At 37.7% G+C, this 17,864-nt stretch overlaps 4 protein-coding genes across 4 annotated transcripts; 3 read left to right on the top strand and 1 right to left on the bottom strand.

Annotated features, from left to right (window-relative positions):
- The first annotated feature begins 2,739 nt into the window (after positions 1-2,739).
- Positions 2,740-2,907, top strand: LOC103944587 (SEED MATURATION PROTEIN 1-like). Its single transcript, XM_009355070.2, has one exon. The coding sequence runs from the start codon at positions 2,740-2,742 to the stop codon at positions 2,905-2,907; it is 168 nt and encodes a 55-aa protein (XP_009353345.2).
- Positions 2,908-5,272: 2,365 nt separating this feature from the next.
- On the bottom strand, positions 5,273-6,334 carry LOC103941231. The gene has a single exon (XM_009351456.3). It carries the CDS (start codon positions 6,103-6,105, stop codon positions 5,587-5,589), a length of 519 nt encoding a protein of 172 aa, XP_009349731.1. The 5' UTR covers positions 6,106-6,334; the 3' UTR covers positions 5,273-5,586.
- A 5,384-nt stretch (positions 6,335-11,718) lies between these two features.
- On the top strand, positions 11,719-12,868 carry LOC103941328 (peroxisome biogenesis protein 7-like). Its single transcript, XM_009351551.3, is given in 2 exon segments — positions 11,719-11,900; positions 11,903-12,868. Coding segments are annotated over 2 exon segments (972 nt in total). The 5' UTR covers positions 11,719-11,753; the 3' UTR covers positions 12,728-12,868.
- A 2,253-nt stretch (positions 12,869-15,121) lies between these two features.
- Positions 15,122-16,082, top strand: LOC103941486 (abscisic acid receptor PYL12). Its single transcript, XM_009351720.2, has one exon. It carries the CDS (start codon positions 15,421-15,423, stop codon positions 15,979-15,981), a length of 561 nt encoding a protein of 186 aa, XP_009349995.1. The 5' UTR covers positions 15,122-15,420; the 3' UTR covers positions 15,982-16,082.
- Positions 16,083-17,864: the final 1,782 nt, after the last annotated feature.

Raw genomic sequence — 17,864 nt, 5'->3', positions numbered from 1 at the left:
AGCCTCCGCATGGAAGAAGCATCTTGTCTCTGATTGTTACTCCCACGTTTTCTTCAAATTCAACAATAATCCATTCATGCAAAAGCTGGAGTAGATGTACAGATAAAATATCATTTTGAATAGGAATGTCTATATCAACGCTATACCTAATTCCTTGCTCTGCAAGCGGTAAAGGGAGGCTCTACTAGAGCACACCTTACCTCTACAACTTTAAAATCGTGAATTGTCAGTGGCAAGAAACATGCTCAAAAATCCAAAAACTTGCTTCTGGTGGTGGTGCAACAGAGTTATAGGTTCGACTCTCAGTTTTCCTACTTTAATTAGATCAAAGTTCTTAGTTAAACTCTTATTTTCCCTGTTGTGAACCGGTTGTTAATCCAACCACTTTTAGGGGCCTGGCTTAGGTCTAAGCCTAGGTGGTAATGGTATCCCTAAAACAATTAACGACATCAGAAACTACTATTATCTATTTAATCTTGCTTTTTGTGTAAAAAATGACACGTGTCATGTGAAGAAATGAAAAGGTTCAAATGTAAAGGTTGCTAGCCTTTTCCCTATTAAAAACCCTCTAACTTCTTGAAGTTTTAGAGAAAACCCTTTACGGTTCTTGTTTTCCTTAGCCTTTAAAGGGCTAATTGTTAAAATTTAGAGCCTAAATTGAGGACTAATCAACACAAAAAATGTTGGCTTATAAGTAGATTATACAGAAATGATGGGATTAACTTGCACATAATATGTATCATGGAATTTAGTAAGCTTGAGGAAGGTTATGTATTTTTCTATTTACTGGACAGGTTACGACATCATTATGTGTGTACATGAAGTTTGCTATGTGTCTTACATTTGGAATGAAATTTGGTGTAGCTGGTGAGATGCTCAATATTGCAGAAGCATTTATTGACAAGCGCTATCATCCTACTGTTATTTGCCGAGGTGAGTTGGAAGAAATTAAGATAACATTTTTCCTTGTGATTTTTCTTTCATGTACAGTTTCGGATTTGATTTTGGTTTACGCTTTATTCTTTTCCGAATGATTTTGCTTCAATGTTTTTAAACTTTCTGTTTTCTGGTTGTAGCCTACAACAAAGCTCTGGAGGATGCTATTGCTAATCTTGACAACATAGCAATGGACATTGATGTGAAGCATCGTAGGTTGCTTTGGTTTCTTTCAACAATTCATCAAATTATGTACCTATTATTTTTGTATTGCTTCTCAAGCTCTCATTTAATCTAACTTTTGTGAGAATTTGATGGCATGCAGATTGGAACTCAGGGCACTATTCCTTGTGCTCAATCAGGTTCATGGGTTTCATGGTGCGGCCTCAGATTTTTCTTTAGTTCCAGTGTTATGTTGCTCTGTTTTTTTCTCCTTTCACTTTGACAAATGTTCAAGTTCATTGGGCGATTGGTATATATTTGACAGCACCCATGCGAGCGGAACTGCTGTAATCCTGCTTATTACTGAAATAAATGTGACTGGCTACGATATGAGCATATATCCATGAAGTCTTGTATATCAAATTTCTTGTGTGGGTGAGGCTGTTAGTTGCTTATATTTATCATGTCAGATCTAGGATGCATACAACGTGAAGGCTCAGACCTTTAAAACGGTCGTAGGATCCACACTTGCCTACTGGTCAGAATCAATGACATTGAGAGCAGGATTAAGAAGAAACAGCCTCCTGGTTCCAAAGCTCCTTCAAAGCCTCAAGTTGAGACAGAAGGCGATGCTGATAATGAGCAAATGATTCCTGAGAATCGATTAGACGGGGGTTAGCGTGCTTGTCGATTTGAATTAAGCTTTGCTTTCAAGAAGAAAGATAAGGAGCATTCTGAGTTTGATGAGGATATTTTGTAGGTTTGTATCTTTTATTATATGGAATGATGTTCCTTTTGAGCATTGTGAATGACTCTTTTACGTTTTTTGATATTTACTGAAAAGGGTGAAAACAAATCATGACCAAGATCATCAAGTTTAATGTCTCCCTCATCGCACAATTGATCGTCGGATGTTTAAAATTGATGACGAGTGACAGTTAGATTTGATCCAACGGTTTAAAAATGTTGACGCTTTATGTTTACACGTACGTAAGAACAATCGTCTGTCTTAAGCGACCTAAAATTACACCAGAAGCTTACAAATGAAAGAGCACAACACATAGCTAAGTCTATGTAATTATGTTGTTACTGATTAGATAGTAATTAATGACAAAGATTTGGTCTTTGACTCTTCAACTTAAAATACTTTTACTGCATTTAGAGTTCAAATCCTCTCTTTACTACACTCGGATTATTAGCCATATTTCCTAAAAATAAAAAAAAGTAACAAAACAAGTGTCCACTCAAATTACAACACTTATAAAGAATCAAAATAACTCATATTTTCATATTTCAAAAGTAAACATGTTAAGCGTCAAACCACTGTGTGAAATGAAAAGAGCAAACAAGGACAACTTCCATCAATGTCATGCATGTAGAGAAGAAGTTATTCATTTTGTACAGAACACAATATCTCGTGTCATAATAATCTTTAACCGAAACATAGCTAGAGCGAGCTCTCATCTTAAACCAATCTGCCACGTAATGATACAAAATACAGCTTATATATAAATGGAAGCAGATCATCAGAACCGACTCATGTCTCATGCGGTTCAGTCTAAACCCGAGAGAGAGAGAGAGAGAGAGAGAGAGAGAGAGAGAGAGAGAGAGAGCGAGAGAGAGAGAGAGGACAGAGAGACAATGGCAAAGAGTTGGGACGATATAAAGTATGCGACTTCACAGGCGAGGCTTGATGAAGACGAAGTTGTGAGGACTACTGCGTACAAGCATGGAACTCCTCTTGAAGGAGGCAAGATTGCCGAGTCGGAGCCTGTTGATTTCTTCCAAGGCAATATAATTGTTAATTAGAGTTTTTTCAAAATTATTTCAAACTTCATGAGATGTAGTTGGAAAGAAAGTCAAGTCTTAATCAAGTTAAGATTTGGGGTTGTTAAACATATGTCAATAGACTTGCATATGTGCTAAAGTAATGTATGTTAGAAGTACACTTGTGGGATATCCTTAAATAAACCTTTGGATATCACTTCTATAAACCAATTAACAAAGGTTGTTTGTTGGGTTGTTCATTATAATCTTAAATAAGATTTGTCTTAGATAGAGCAAATGAACAAGAGATAGAACTTAAGGAACATGTTCTTTGAGGTACAAGATGATACTCAACAAGCTTAACAACCAAGTTCCTACATTACGAGCTCCAAGTAGATCTAAAGGATCAACAAATCGTTTAAGAAGAATGGTTTGAACTTTATGACTAAGTCTTAGAGTTACACCTCCTTAATTCAAATGAATTAAAGAGAAGATCCTCGAGACTACATTGAGCCTATGTATGACATCAACTCAAATAAATGGTATGTTACCATTTAACTCGAATAAAGAAACCTACAAAGTTAATTGGTAGCTAAGAGATAGGTCGACTTGGAAGAAACCTTCTTTGACGTAGTCTTGGTTTCAATTCATTCGGAGATTGCTTGCCACAACTACATAATGATTCAAAGTATGGAGATAATGTAAGTTTTTCAAAACCATTATAAGGATAGTCCTAATGATTTATATCTAAAACTTGGAATCACAATGTGTATAAGTTATAGAGATCCATCCACCATGAATCTAAGCAAAATAGTGGGAGCTATTAGCATCTCATGAGAAAAGGTCAAATTGTTTGATTTCTCATAAAGATGTAAATGAATCTTTTGTTTACTAGTTTTACAAAAGATTAGTGGGAGTTAGTCTTATCCCTAAATTTGTATATACATGAGATATATTAATTTTAGAAATGAAAATAGATTGCTTCAATAAAATTATTCTATAATGTTAGGATATATATATTGGGAGACATATTCTATATACTGGGGAATGGAATCTATTATGATGGATTTCAAAAGTTAATTGGATTATCTCAATCTCTATTAATAGATAGAGAGACTCGGAAGTTGCTCTCCTAAGACTCCCAAAGAGAAATAACGCGTGAATGGAATCCTTTATGAATTCGCAAAAGGTGATTTTATGTATTTCATATTGTATGAAAAACACTAAGAAGAGTTTTACTAAGAAAAAGTGCAAAAGATATCAGTGCAAGTCATCAGAATTATGACAAATGTCAAGTAAGTCCTTAAGTGTTTGGGAAATACTAAAGGATGGATTCCTTAAGAATGAGGAAATTCAGAGTACCGAATGGAAGCGTAAAACTAATTTAGATTATGAATCTAAAATCAAATCCATTACTGGATATCTCTTTATATTATGACTAAAGAGATAGTTGGATGGAAACACTAAAGGTAATGACTTTAGTGTATTCCATAACCATTGCTTATATAAATACACACACACACACTCATATATATATATATATATATATGAATCTGACATGTACCAAAAGGATTTCAATCACATATCTGAACTCTGTGACGCCTTTTTTTGGTTGGCCCCTGATGGTGGGACTGCCAGGGACAGGAAGAATTCATATATGGGGATCGATCGGAACATGGGGTTGCTCATCAAAGGCTAAACCATCCGTCTCTGCCACCGGCCAATGTGAAGAAAAAAGGGTCAAACCCTACTGTGATTACCTTTACAGGATGCTATTGGCAGCATCTCTATATCTAATTAATCATTCTCAAAGAGAACAACATGCTTAAAGACATGCCATATACCCACTTGTTAGCTAGTGTGCAAAGCTACATTTGCATTATCCTATATGTGGTGGAAAAAAAAGTATGTGGGGACTATCATTTCCATCCACCTCAATGTGTCTTTGATCATCTCATCATCATATCAAACAATGTATATGATAATTTTATATATTTTTTGGGGAAAAAAAAAACCCAAAATGAGTGTGGATGATGTCTTCCCCGTCAAAAGCGTATGAGAAATTATTATCATACTAAATTTCGATAAATAATATCCATATATATGAAATACGCATGAAAAATTATTTGTGTAATTAGAAAGTGTAGAATTATTCTTTCATTTTTCTCGACGAAAATCAAGAAATAAAGCAAATCATATTTTCCAATGGCATAGTAGCAGTAGGACTGGTTTCTCTCAAAATAGTAGTCTCTTTCCCCAGATAAACTCCTCCTTCCAAACAAAAGAAGCAAAATAATTAATCAAAACCCATAACAATTTAGTTTCTTGATCTTCACCCCTCTCCAAAATTACAAGATTAAATCATATCCACTGCATGAAATAATTGAACAAGAACCACACACAGATATCAACGGAGTAATTAATTGCCATGAGCCGATGGCCTTCAAATATATATTATCTAGTCGGGTGAGAACCCACCACAATAACAGAGATCGACCCTCTCATAGAACTTGTTTGTATATTATTTCTTCTTTCCCTATTTTTTCATATATATACAAAACAAGAAACACAAAACAAAGAAAAAGGCAGAAAATAAAGGAAATTAAAAGAGGTAGCAAAAAGAAAGAATGGGCACAAACCCTACTAAAATATATGAACCTTTAAGACAAATGATAAAACTGAGAAGAAGAAGAAGATCGAAAAAATGAAAATCCGCCAATATTACACATCACTTGGTGACTCACAAATGCTCTCTAAGTGCGGCCTCCAAACCCCAACACGTCCTCGCCGCCGATCCCGCTGCGACGAATGCTTTTCCAACAGTATTTCGCTCAAGTACCGATCATTTATCAACAGGTTGGTCATGGCGACGCTGTTGTTTGTGATGTTGTTGTTTTCGGCGTCTTTAATCCGCTTCTTCTTTGCCGACGACGATCTTGTCCTCCCCGCCTTTTCAGACGTGTTCGAAGAAGCGGGCATAGGCATGAGGAAGTAAATCTTGCCGCGTTGGAGTTCCGCGTCTGGAGGAACGATCACGATCTTGGGGACGACCCCGTCGTGATCGGACGCCGACGAGGAGGGCTTCTTGAGGACGTGCTTAGGGTACGCCTTCATGATCTCGCTGGCTCGGATTGTGCCGCTGATTTCCTCGACTCTGCCGTTAGAGTGTACGACTCGAATCACGTCCAAAGCTCCACATGGTAGAATGCAAGAGATGCAGCACCTAATGGTGTTTTTCATGGCTAGCTGCTGCTTCTGCTTTCTAGCTAGCTATGATCTTTTGTCTCTCCCTCCAAAAGTCTCTCTCATAGAGAGAGAGAGAGAGAGAGAGGGAGGAGGAGAAAGAAGTAGTGAAGGAAAGAGAATAAGAAAGAGAGAATACAGAAGTCTCTTTAATTAAAAACCCTTTTTGCCTGGGTAGATAGCTCTAGCTATATGAGAGTGGGAATATCTGTCACCCTAAAAGATTGTATCGAATGAGGTATTATTATATAGTACTAGCTTTTTCTTTCGGATGATTTATTTAGACACACAAAATTAATATGTGTACTGTCACATTTTCTAATATAATTAAGCAAAGTCTACATATCTATATTATAAATGTGTCAAATTTGTGTATCCAAATAATTTCATTTTTTTTGTTTCTTTTCTCATTTTCTTTAAACCTTTTGCTCTGTGGGATGAGGTAGCTAGATGATGAGGGAATTTTTTGCCTATGACTTGCTTAGGATGAAATCCATGGCAGGAATAATTGCACCTCACTCTGTACTTTGCCCTTTTGGTATCCATCATTTAGGCCCCCCATCCCTCTCTTTCCTTCTCGTTCACCAAGTACAATAATTTGGGGTTGGGTTTAAAGGGTTGAGGGTCCTTATGGACGGCACATGTTCGTATTGGGATTGCCAACAAAGGGGTGCCCTAGCTCAAGTGTTTCAGTTCAGGACTGACACGTGTGACAACAAGATTGAATACCTACTTTGCTATTTTCTAATTTAGTGTGTGGAGGCTACTTGTATGTATGTGTGGGGTTGATGAAGAGGGAGTGAAACCGATCGGCTTTGTTGGGAGTGAATTGGGAATGGAGGGGGTGGGAAATGGGGCATAGGGAAAATCTTCTTTTGAGAGAGGGGATTTGTGATCTTTCAAAGTTTCAATATCCCAAGCAACATCATGTCGGTTGTGGTTTTCATTGGAAAGTGAGGTGTGATACATCACTTCTTTTTAACTGTATCTCTTTGTGGTTTTAGGCTTGCAAAGTGGTTTGGCTCAAGTGTGAATGTATTTGCCTATTTTGTAAAAAGATTTTGCTTGCATCATCTTGACATGGTAGATCTACTATCAGTGAATCTCACATCAATCAACAGTTAACAATCGTTCGTGTTGTTCATATTATTGTACCAAATTGATCACAAACTTCTGGTTGATAAAAGTGGTTTCTAATATAGTCTCAGATATGTTAACGTGGAAAGTATGATCAATACTTTTATATTAACTTTTTAGAGCAAACGCTAACAATTAAGTTTATGATTAGAAATCACTACAAATTGAGTTTAAGTTTTGATTCTAAATTAGGTAGATGTGATGAGAGAGATGCTCTCTCTCTTGTCTTAGTTAACCCGACTTTAGAGATGCCACCGAAGTAAATCGAAAAGTCCAAAGATAAGATCATGACACTATCAGAATTTCCAAGATTGATTTGATATGTACAATATTATCATGGATTGACCAATTGGAATTATAACGTCTCCTTGGAACCGACCTATAGATTTGACATGAGAAAATAATGTAAGCTATAGTTAAACTGTCGAAAATGCTTGATTAGTGCCAGTTAATTATGTCCCATCCACAACATGTCCCGCCCATTAAAGTGGGCAACATGTGAGCCTGTGGTGTGGTTTGGATAGGAGGGGCCATATGCAGGAGGTTTTAATTTTTGTATTTGGAAACTAAAAAGCGACCTCAAGCCAACTTTTTTACTTTAAGAGAGTTGACATGAGAACGTTTATTGTACGCAGTCTTAACTTAAAGTTTTATTTTGGGACACCATCTTCTATTTCAGAGTAATAACATGACGTTACATATTTCAATGTTTTACACAATATTACATGATCAATTTAAATCGTACACTTTAGTGTCTATGTTTCTTGAATATTTGTAAATTAGGGTTGAGAACCCAAAAATTACATATCCACTGTATTAAGGGAGAAGCGAATATAATAAGCTCCATTTCTTTTGCACGTGAAGGTATTCAAATAGTGGATTAGGTAAATTTCAAATCTGCAGCCCACAAAGTCTGTCGGAAATTTGCAAAATGAAATTAATAAATAATCTTGTTCCCTCAAAATTTTGGAACAACAACAACAATAATCAAGATTTATCTCATTAGGTATGAGTGATTGTATGAATCCTAAAACGTTAATGCGCTTTGTCTTCCGCTAACTTCAAGTACTATGTATCTTTCTTATAGCCTTTTTCAAAGTCTTCATAAATCTTCGTTTACCATTTTTTCCAATGTTTATAAATTGCAGTAAGGTTATATATGCGGATATATTACAAGGGTAATGCTAGGAAGACTAAATGTGTAAACTAAAATTTTAAACTAAATGATGCGTCACAAATAAGAAATAAGAACGTTAATCAACATTTAAGTAATAATTCAATTATCAACTTTTATATCATTTTATTTACAAAATTTAATCTAAACATTTAATTTCTCTAGTATTCCCTATATTATAATGGAGGCCAAACAAATCCAAACATTATTATTCAGTCGTTCGGGAAGAATCCAAATCCGGCCATCCGAAAATTCAACCCCATTCTAAAATTACGGGAACCTGTTTGATGCCCCACTGACAAAAATCAAGCTGTTGGAGAATTCATTCTTTGTGTCAAGGTCAAGCAACCTTCTATTTTGTTGGAGAGGGCTTTTGTAGCGGTTTGTGCACTTGGTAAATAACTATGAGAAAGAAACTCAATGGTTATTGGAGGTGGTTCGTAACAAGGTTTTTTGAGAAATTTTATTTAAACTTATGTAATCTCTTTCTACACCTAATTTAAATTTTAAACGTTAATTGTCATTTTTACCCTATTGCATAATTACCATCAAATACAAGATGAATTAAAAATAAAACTAAAATTTATCAATAAACCCACCCACTATAATTAAACCCTACATTACTCCTTATTTATCCTACGTTCATTTAGGCTAAAATCCTAATAGCTCTTATAAAGAAAAACAAGTTTTTTTTATTGATGGATGGTGATTTTGAGGTTTTGATTTCTCCAACTAAGGTATGACTTGATTTGTTGCCATGCTTGTTTGTCAATTTTTTGTCGTGCTTGTTTGTCAATTAGTTGTCATGCTGGTTTGGTTGGTCTTATGGCTCTTCTTATACTTGCATCTATAAGCATTTGGTTTTGCAGCTTCTCATCAGAATTTACATTAACTTCTTCAGCCATTTAAACGATATTTACTCGTTGGTTATAATCCAACAAACTGTAGAAACAAATTGATCAGAAAGTAAGGAAAAGATGAATTGCTTAATCCCATATAATTAGTTCCAAAACTAGGAGTCTTCAATTTTTTGAGAAAACAATTGATCAGACAAACAATGACAACTTACATTAAAAGTAGAGTTGTTCTTTTTCGAAAGAATAAAAATTTGCATGGAGGAAAGTTGGTTTGATAAGAAAAAGTGATGGGGGTTATTTATTGTGGCAGTGTTGATAGCAAACCAAGTAACTGGTTTGGTTGAGGGAGAGCAAATATATTGGTTTTGTAGTAGAAAAAACAGCAGCCCTAGGAAATGCTAGAGAAGGAAGAGAGGGAGGCGGCAAAGGACGCGTAATGTTTTTTATTTTCTAGTCTCTTTGAAAACAAACTATTAAATTAGAGATTTTATTTTATAAATAGTTGTAAAGATAACTTTACATTTTGAATTAGGTTTAAGAGGGTAGTTTAGATAATAAATTTGGGTTGAGATATTAATTCTTTAATAAAAAATAATATGGGTGTAGAGAGTAAGTGTTACATCCCAGATCGCCCAGAGGAGTGGATCATGTAAGCCTTATATGTATATTCTTATTTTTACCTAGCACAAGGTCTTTCGAGAGCTCACTGGCTTCAGGTTCCTTAGGAACTCTGAAGTTAAGCAAGAAAGGGGCCAGAGCATTCCCAAGATAGGTGACCCACTGGGAAGTTTTGCTCGTGTGAGTTCCCAGAAGCAAAACCGTAAGGACGTGGTCGGGACCCAAAGCGGACAATATTGTGTTACGATGGAGTCGAGTCCGGGATGTGGTGTGGGCCCGGGCCGAGATGTGAGAATTTAGTATCAGAGCCAATCCCTAGCCGGATATGTACCGACAAGGACGTCGGGCCCTTAAGGGAGGTGGATTGTTACATCCCATATCGCCTAGGGGAGTGGATCATGTAAACCTTATATGTATATTCTCATCTCTACCTAGCACAAGGCCTTTTGGGAGCAAATTGGCTCTCATCTCTACCTAGCACGAGGCATTTTGGGAGCTCATTGGCTTTGGGTTCTGTAGGAACTCCGAAGTCTACGGAACCTCGAAGTTAAGCGAGAAAGGGGTTAGAGCATTCTCAGGATGGGTGACCCACTGGGAAGTTCTGTTCGTGTGAGTTCCCAGAAACAAAACCGTGAGAACGTGGGCGTGGTCGGGGCCCAAAGTAAACAATATCATGCTACGGTGGAGTCAAGCTCAGGATGTGGTGAGGGCCCGGGCGGGGATGTGATAGTAAGTTAGGTGTAGAAAGATGTTACATGAGTTCAAATAAATTTTTTTGACTTTTTTTATCGGCAATTGCATGATCATCAGAGGTTGGTGCGATAAATTCATCGTGATGTTTTACGGTAATTCTCCGACTTTTAAGGTTTAGTAATTGGGTGTTATTTTCTTATTGGTTGAATTTCGGATCCTCTGTGATTGGTAAATTGTATTGTTCTTTTTATGAGTTTGTAATTGTGGAGTTCTGATGTTTCGTTTGACTTGTGTGGCTTCTTGATTCGCTCTAAGGACCACGATGGACATGTTTATCTTATATAAATTATCGTACCACTCTTAATGAATTCTTTTTTTTTTATCTCAAAACTTAAATTGTACCCATGTATTTGCTCACTCTCACTATTTAAGCTAATTTCCGAAACTTGGTTAAACTTTCTCTCTACATAGTTACTCATAAAATTCTAGGTAATGCATGTACAAAACATGTGTTACAACATTCATTCATATGCATCTACAGTTAACAACCATTCATACACTCAAGATCAATATGGTAGGGTAGGGTAAAGCTTAAGCACATCCATGGCGAGCTTCCATCATTAGGCCGACAAAAATTAACTTCGTGGGCTTAGGCTTGAAAGATTTAGGGCCTGGGCCAATTTACATGCCCTGATCATCTCCAATAAATATACAAGAAACGAGGAGGTAATTTAATGGTGGCAAGTTCTGTTTTTGGTTCATGAGAGTTGGAAGAAACAAATTGGGCCCAGTGGGCTAAGTGGGCCAAGAGACCACAATAGAAGTGGGCCAGAGTATTTGCGTAATTTAAAAAAAAAACCTAATAAAAATAATTTGAATTTTAACGATAATGACAAAATAAAGAGTAAAGTAAACAGTATCAAAATTGACTTTTTAATATAAAAATGTAATTTTTCGTTAAAATAAACAGTACTAGAAACTTTTCGTTAAATTTCCCGATTTTTTATTTTTGACCAACTTTCCATCTTCCAAGAAGATGACAAGATAAAAGGATGATTAAAAATAAAATTGACCGCCAAATAATCCGAAGCGCTCGTCAGCCTCTGAAACCCCCCAAAATCCAAAGCCAACGGCGGAGAGAGCATCTCACTGGATTGGACTAAACAATGCCAGTTTTCAAAGCTCCGTTCAACGGTTACTCCGTCAAGTTCAGCCCCTTCTACGAGTCCCGACTCGCCGTCGCCACCTCCCAAAACTTCGGCATCCTCGGCAACGGCCGCCTCCACGTCATCGACATCTCCCCGCCCCTGTGGGCCCCGGCGCACCCCGCCAACCAATCACCGAGCTCGTCTCCTACGACACCGCCGACGGCGTATACGACGTCGCATGGTCCGAGTCCCACGACTCCCTTCTAGTAGCCGCCATCGCCGATGGCTCCGTTAAGATCTACGACACCGCTCTGCCCCCGGCCTCCAACCCCCTCCGCTCCCTCCACGAGCACACCCGCGAGGTCAGCTCCGCTGATTACAACCCCACCCGCCGCGACTCCTTTCTCACCTCCTCATGGGACGACACCGTCAAGCTATGGACCGTTGACCGCCCCGCATCTGTTCGAACTTTCAAGGAACACGCCTACTGCGTCTACTCCGCCGTCTGGAACCCCCGCCATGCCGATGTATTCGCCTCCGCCTCGGGCGACTGCACTCTGCGCGTTTGGGACGTGCGCGAGCCCGGGTCCACCATGATCATCCCCGCGCACGAGCTCGAGATCCTGGCGTGCGATTGGAACAAGTACGACGACTGCTGCATCGCCACCGCCTCCGTCGACAAGTCGATTAAAGTCTGGGACGTGAGGAGCATGACGGTTCCGATCTCGGTGCTCAACGGCCACGGCTACGCGGTGAGGAAGGTGAAATTCTCGCCGCACAGGCAAAGCTTGATCATGTCATGCTCGTACGACATGTCGGTTTGCTTGTGGGATTACATGGTGGAGGATGCACTGGTGGCACGGTACGACCACCACACGGAGTTCGCGGTGGGTGTGGATATGAGCGTGTTGGTGGAGGGGCTTCTGGCCAGTACTGGTTGGGATGAGCTTGTGTATGTTTGGCAGCACGGGACCGATCCCAGAGCGCCGTAACAGGGTAGTTTTCGATTTCTGATTTTCGATTTTAGCTTTGATAGTTTTCGAAATTGTGAATTTTGTGGTCGCTGCAATTCTGTTACTGAATCATCACTTGAACTTGTATACAAGATTTAATAAACGAGAAGCTTTATGTTAGCTTGATACATTGCAGACCCATCCATCCTTAGCTGCATTGCATTCTTGATTGCGGTTATTGCTATTCTCGGATAATCGCCTGTTGTGCTTTAGTGTTCGTGATATAATTATGTGGTTTTGTTGTGCAAGATGCAATTGATAGACATTGCCATTGGTATTCGCGGCGGATTGCAGGTTAGATTTAACTTTGCTGTCCGATTATACCAATTCCTTATTTTTCCATCTGCCTGTCGATGATAATCGGCCTCCGTGCTTTTTCATGATTTGATGTTTCCGATTTGGTATGAATGTACATAGTTGACACTATCTGCTTAGGGTTTGTTTGTTGCTTGAAGTTGAAGATGTTCGTTACTCACTAGAAATGTTGAGGCATGTGAAGGATTCGTAAGCCTTTAAGGGCCTCCTCAGTGGAAACTAGCTAGTTATGTATTGAAGAGGGTAAAGGTTTTAGACTTGTAGTTATGTATTGAAGGGGGTTTTTCCCCTTAAACTCAAACTCGTTTGTTGTTTAGAATTGGAATGGATTGGATAACTCATAAAGTTCGAGTAATTGAAGGTAGAGGTGAAAGATTTTCATTCAAAAGGATTTAGAAGGGGATTAGAAATGAAGGGAATATATCCCTTGTTATCGTTACAGTTTTGGGGATTGGAATGGATAAAAGTTGGGCACAATTTTTTCGTTTCTTTCTTCAGTCCTAGACACAAAACGAGACAACATGTGGGTATGCTTGTCTAAAAAGTGGGACTCTCCATGGATTTTTTACCGTCTCATGTTTTTGGCACAATGTTTTATAATGTTAGGCACAGAAATTGACGTTAAACTATGAGGTAGCAAAGAGTCTACGAAGAGTCTTACTTTTGAGAGAGTCGATTAACTTCCATTGCGCCGCGTCCTATTATTGTGTCTTTTTGCTTGAACCAGCCTTTTGTTTTGAGTAGGCTGTTTTCCCATCTGGTCCAATACTGTTTGATTTGGGCTCAGAAGTTGGGCTATTGTTTGTTAACATGCCTGCTTGTTGGTTCAGGCCCAGATCGGGTCAAACTGGACTGCAAAAACATTGTCACCAAGAGCATTTGATTTTCCCCAAATGAAAATTAATAGAAAACAAATTAAGAATAAATAATAATAAAAGAGGAATGCGAAGGAGATTTTCAAAAGCGGGATTCTTCATGGCCTCTCTGTCACTTCGTGTTTTGGCGTAATCTCTACTAATTAATAAAACAATCATTGTTGACCAAAATCATATGAAATTATCAGTTTAACCCTCTAATTAAAACAGAACATGAATAAGAAATATGGGGCAAAAATGTAATTGCACACAACCAAATTTTGCTTTTTTTTTTTTTTTTTTTTTTTTTTTTTTTAACCCTCACCTATATGTAATCCTAACATATCTCTAATTAAAAAAATTAAAAAATAACTTCATACTCCCACATTCTCTATTACTCTCTTCCTCTCTTCTTCTATTTCAAAAAATAAAAATAAAAATAATAATATCTCACACATTTTATGTGTGCCCATATGCTAGTGCTTTATAATGATGACACGAGAATTAACGTTAAATTGTGAGGTGGGAAACAGTTTATCCACTTTAGGAGAATCTCCTTTGTCTTTCTTATAATGAAAATTGTTACACATCTCGTGAAGCTGGTGATGAAATTAGAGTTCTATCATAAAGTCAATTGACAATATAGGGAGCAACCTAAGATCATATAAGCACATAGCAAACCTTGCCTCTCATCGATGTGCAACAACTCTCAACATGTCCCCGCACGTGTGACCGATTTTCAAGCTAACACGTGGACAACAATTGGGTAACACGTGAGCACGTGTGGCCCTTGGGCTTTCACACGTGGAACAACTCGCTTTGATAACATGATGAAATTAGAGTTCCATCATAAAAACAATTGACAATATGAAAAATAGTTCAAAACCATATATATACATAACAAACTTTTGTTACTCACATATACGATACTCTCAATAGCTAGAACGATGCCTATAAACAAAATCCCGGGGACTCTTTGCACAAAAATTTTAGGTCAGCCCAGGTCACCACGTGTTATGTTCGCGATCTGATCAGCAATCATTTGCTTTTCATTATCCAGCACATGGGTTTGTTCAAGCATCGATAACATCAATAGTATGGGGGAAATATGCAGATAGCTGTAACGTGCTGATATGGTCCACGTGGACACAAATGACATTTTTGCTGGCATGTCAAGATATGGTCCACATCCACATGTACACAAAAACGTTAAAAGAATATATTTTGGAGTAAACCATTCACATAAGGACACTCCAACAATACAAGCAAGAGACCATCATCTGAAAGAGCACATGACCAAATCACTGCCCTCCAACGGCAACCGTTCCCAAGGCCTAATCAAGATGCATACCATTTTTGGTATATTTTTAATCCATTCCTTTTTTGGTATTTTTAAGTACAACCCTAGCGAAAAATTCCACCACCCCTGTATATAAAGGGTAACCCTAAACAACAGTCCCCAAACTCCCAACACTTGATAAAAACAAGATAAATAACCAAGAAATGTCGTACTACCCAACGTCCCAAAATACAAGCCCTCTAAGCGAAAGTCATGGTATGATCGACACCTACCATATCCACGATCTTTTGCCGAACCAATGCGGCTCGGTACTCGTCCAAACCGTCGACGCACCGCTAAACCTAGTATGGTCCTTCATCCGCCAGTTCGACAATCCGAAGGCTTACAAGCTGTTCGTTAAGAGTTGCAGCATGCGGGCGGGGAACGGAGGCATAGGGAGCATTCGGGAAGTCGTGATTACGTCTGGGTTGCCGGCGAAAACCAGCACGGAGAGGCTGGACGAGCTCGACGACAACATGCACGTCATGCATTATAGCGTTATCGGTGGGGATCACAGGCTTGCAAATTACAGTTCTACCACTACGGTGCATAAAGTGGAAGAAGAAAATGGAAAGAAGAATAAGACGGTTGTGATTCAGTCGTACGTGGTGGATATTCCCGCCGGAAGTAGCAAGGAGGATACTTGTTTGTTTGCTAATACGATTATAGGCTGTAATCTCAAGTCATTAGCTAAAGTTTCAGAAAAGATGGCTGCTACGTGCTGATCATTAACTAGTTAATTAGCTTAATTAGCTGTGTTTTTCTTTATTTTTCTTTATGTTGTAATAAACTAATCAATAATTAATGTCCGACTTTCCAGCTCCTATGTGCTAAGTATTCCATCTTTTTTAATACTAAATCCAACTTAGATTTAGAGAAGAATAAGACTTTGAATTCGAAAGGAAGCAGGTCAAAATGAAAAGCACTGTCTACCAAAGCTCGTTTAGAAGTGATTTTAAAATAACTTAAAAGCGCTTTTAGTAAAAATATTTTTTAAACCAATCCTTAATAGAAATTCAAGTGAATTCTTGAAAAACACTTTAACTGTTTCCTACAAGAAGCATATATCTAGTGCTTTGGAACCCAAAATCAAATGTAAAAAAACTTTCACAACTTGAAACCGTAACTTTTTGGTCACAAAAGAATAACCTTTTCATGTGCCAAAAAATCATAAAAACAGATATTGCACTCCTCTCCTCTCTAAGTGTATTTTTTATTTTTTATACACACACAGATATATACTTGAAGCGAACGATGACTTTTTTTAATATTTAAACTCGAGCCACAATTAATTAAAGAGAACTTGAACGTTTCACCATTTGTTCGCCACTTGACGTTGGATGAAAATGAAATAATAACATAAAAATGGATATAACTAAAACTAATGCGTTGGATATATACTTGACTCCAGCTAGCTAGATAATGGTTGATTAAAATTATGAGGCAATTCCGTACACGGCGTTACACAAAGCCATACACGGCGTTACCCAAAGCCAACCTAACAGTTGCTTGCAAGTTAGTTAAAGACTAGCAGATGTCATGACACTGACAGTAGAGAGCTTCGATTGCTCAATCGAACCGCTACTACTCTGCTATTCGTCGCTTTTTAAAAGCTATTTTCATGTACCTTTTTTTAGCTTCTTGCCTCATCTTTCTGCTTTTTTAGACCGTGAGATTAAATAAATTTATCGAAAATATGAGGTTTATTTGCTTAGTTTCGGATTCTAGGATGCTTCGTAGTAGAGGAAATTTGATTAAGAAATCACTTGTTAATTTGTTGAGATAGTTGAAGGATCTCGAGTCTGAGTCCTCTTATGATTTTTTCGTTAGGTAGAAGACCTTCGATATCCTTGCTCTCAGGGTGAGTAAGTGCCATTTGGGCATTTTGTTATGACTAGCTTTGCATCAGCGTTGGAAATTTGTAGTTCTAGAGCCTTGTCGCTTTACGTGTGCAGAGGCACTCATCGTGGGGCGACGATATTTTGGGGAATGAGTGGACTTTTACGTAGCGTTTGAGATTTCTACTCATCATTCAAACTTAAGAAGACCTAATTTAAACTATTTAGAAATAGTCTCAAAAGAATGAGAAATTTTTTCATTGTGACCAGAATACGGGTGATACACCACATGTTTTTATACAAGTATTGGAAAACTTTATTTTTTAAGTTACTAACTTTTTAACACACATATCTCTCAATTTGTATAATGACACGTGGTGTACCACTCCGTGTTCTCATCACACTAAAAAATGAGTATAACATTCATTATGTCAGAGTGATCGCATGATAACATTGTGAGACAACCTAACCCAAAACTTTCTCCAAAACAGTCTTGCTCTCCCAAGTTTTTTATTTTAAGGACCAAATGCATATTAGCCATAAGTTTGCATTAGTTTAGATCAAACGGCTGAAAATATTTGATAACTTAATAAAACAAAACCAACTTAAAATCCAAGAACTAGTAAAAAACTCTTTTTCTTATGTTGTCATCGCAAGATTACATCATTAAGTTGTCAATATTGTAAGCCTTTGAATATTTAACATTCGATCCTCACATGTCCTCAAAATAAGGTACCTTATGAGAGCACGATCCTTCTTCAAAAATCACA

This window comes from the organism of the source record quoted next, unplaced genomic scaffold (genome assembly GCF_019419815.1).
Source record: "Pyrus x bretschneideri cultivar Hongxiangsu unplaced genomic scaffold, Pyrus_bretschneideri_v1 Contig19, whole genome shotgun sequence".
Classification (NCBI taxonomy): domain Eukaryota; kingdom Viridiplantae; phylum Streptophyta; class Magnoliopsida; order Rosales; family Rosaceae; genus Pyrus; species Pyrus x bretschneideri.
This window is presented reverse-complemented; position numbering and strand designations above follow the sequence as displayed.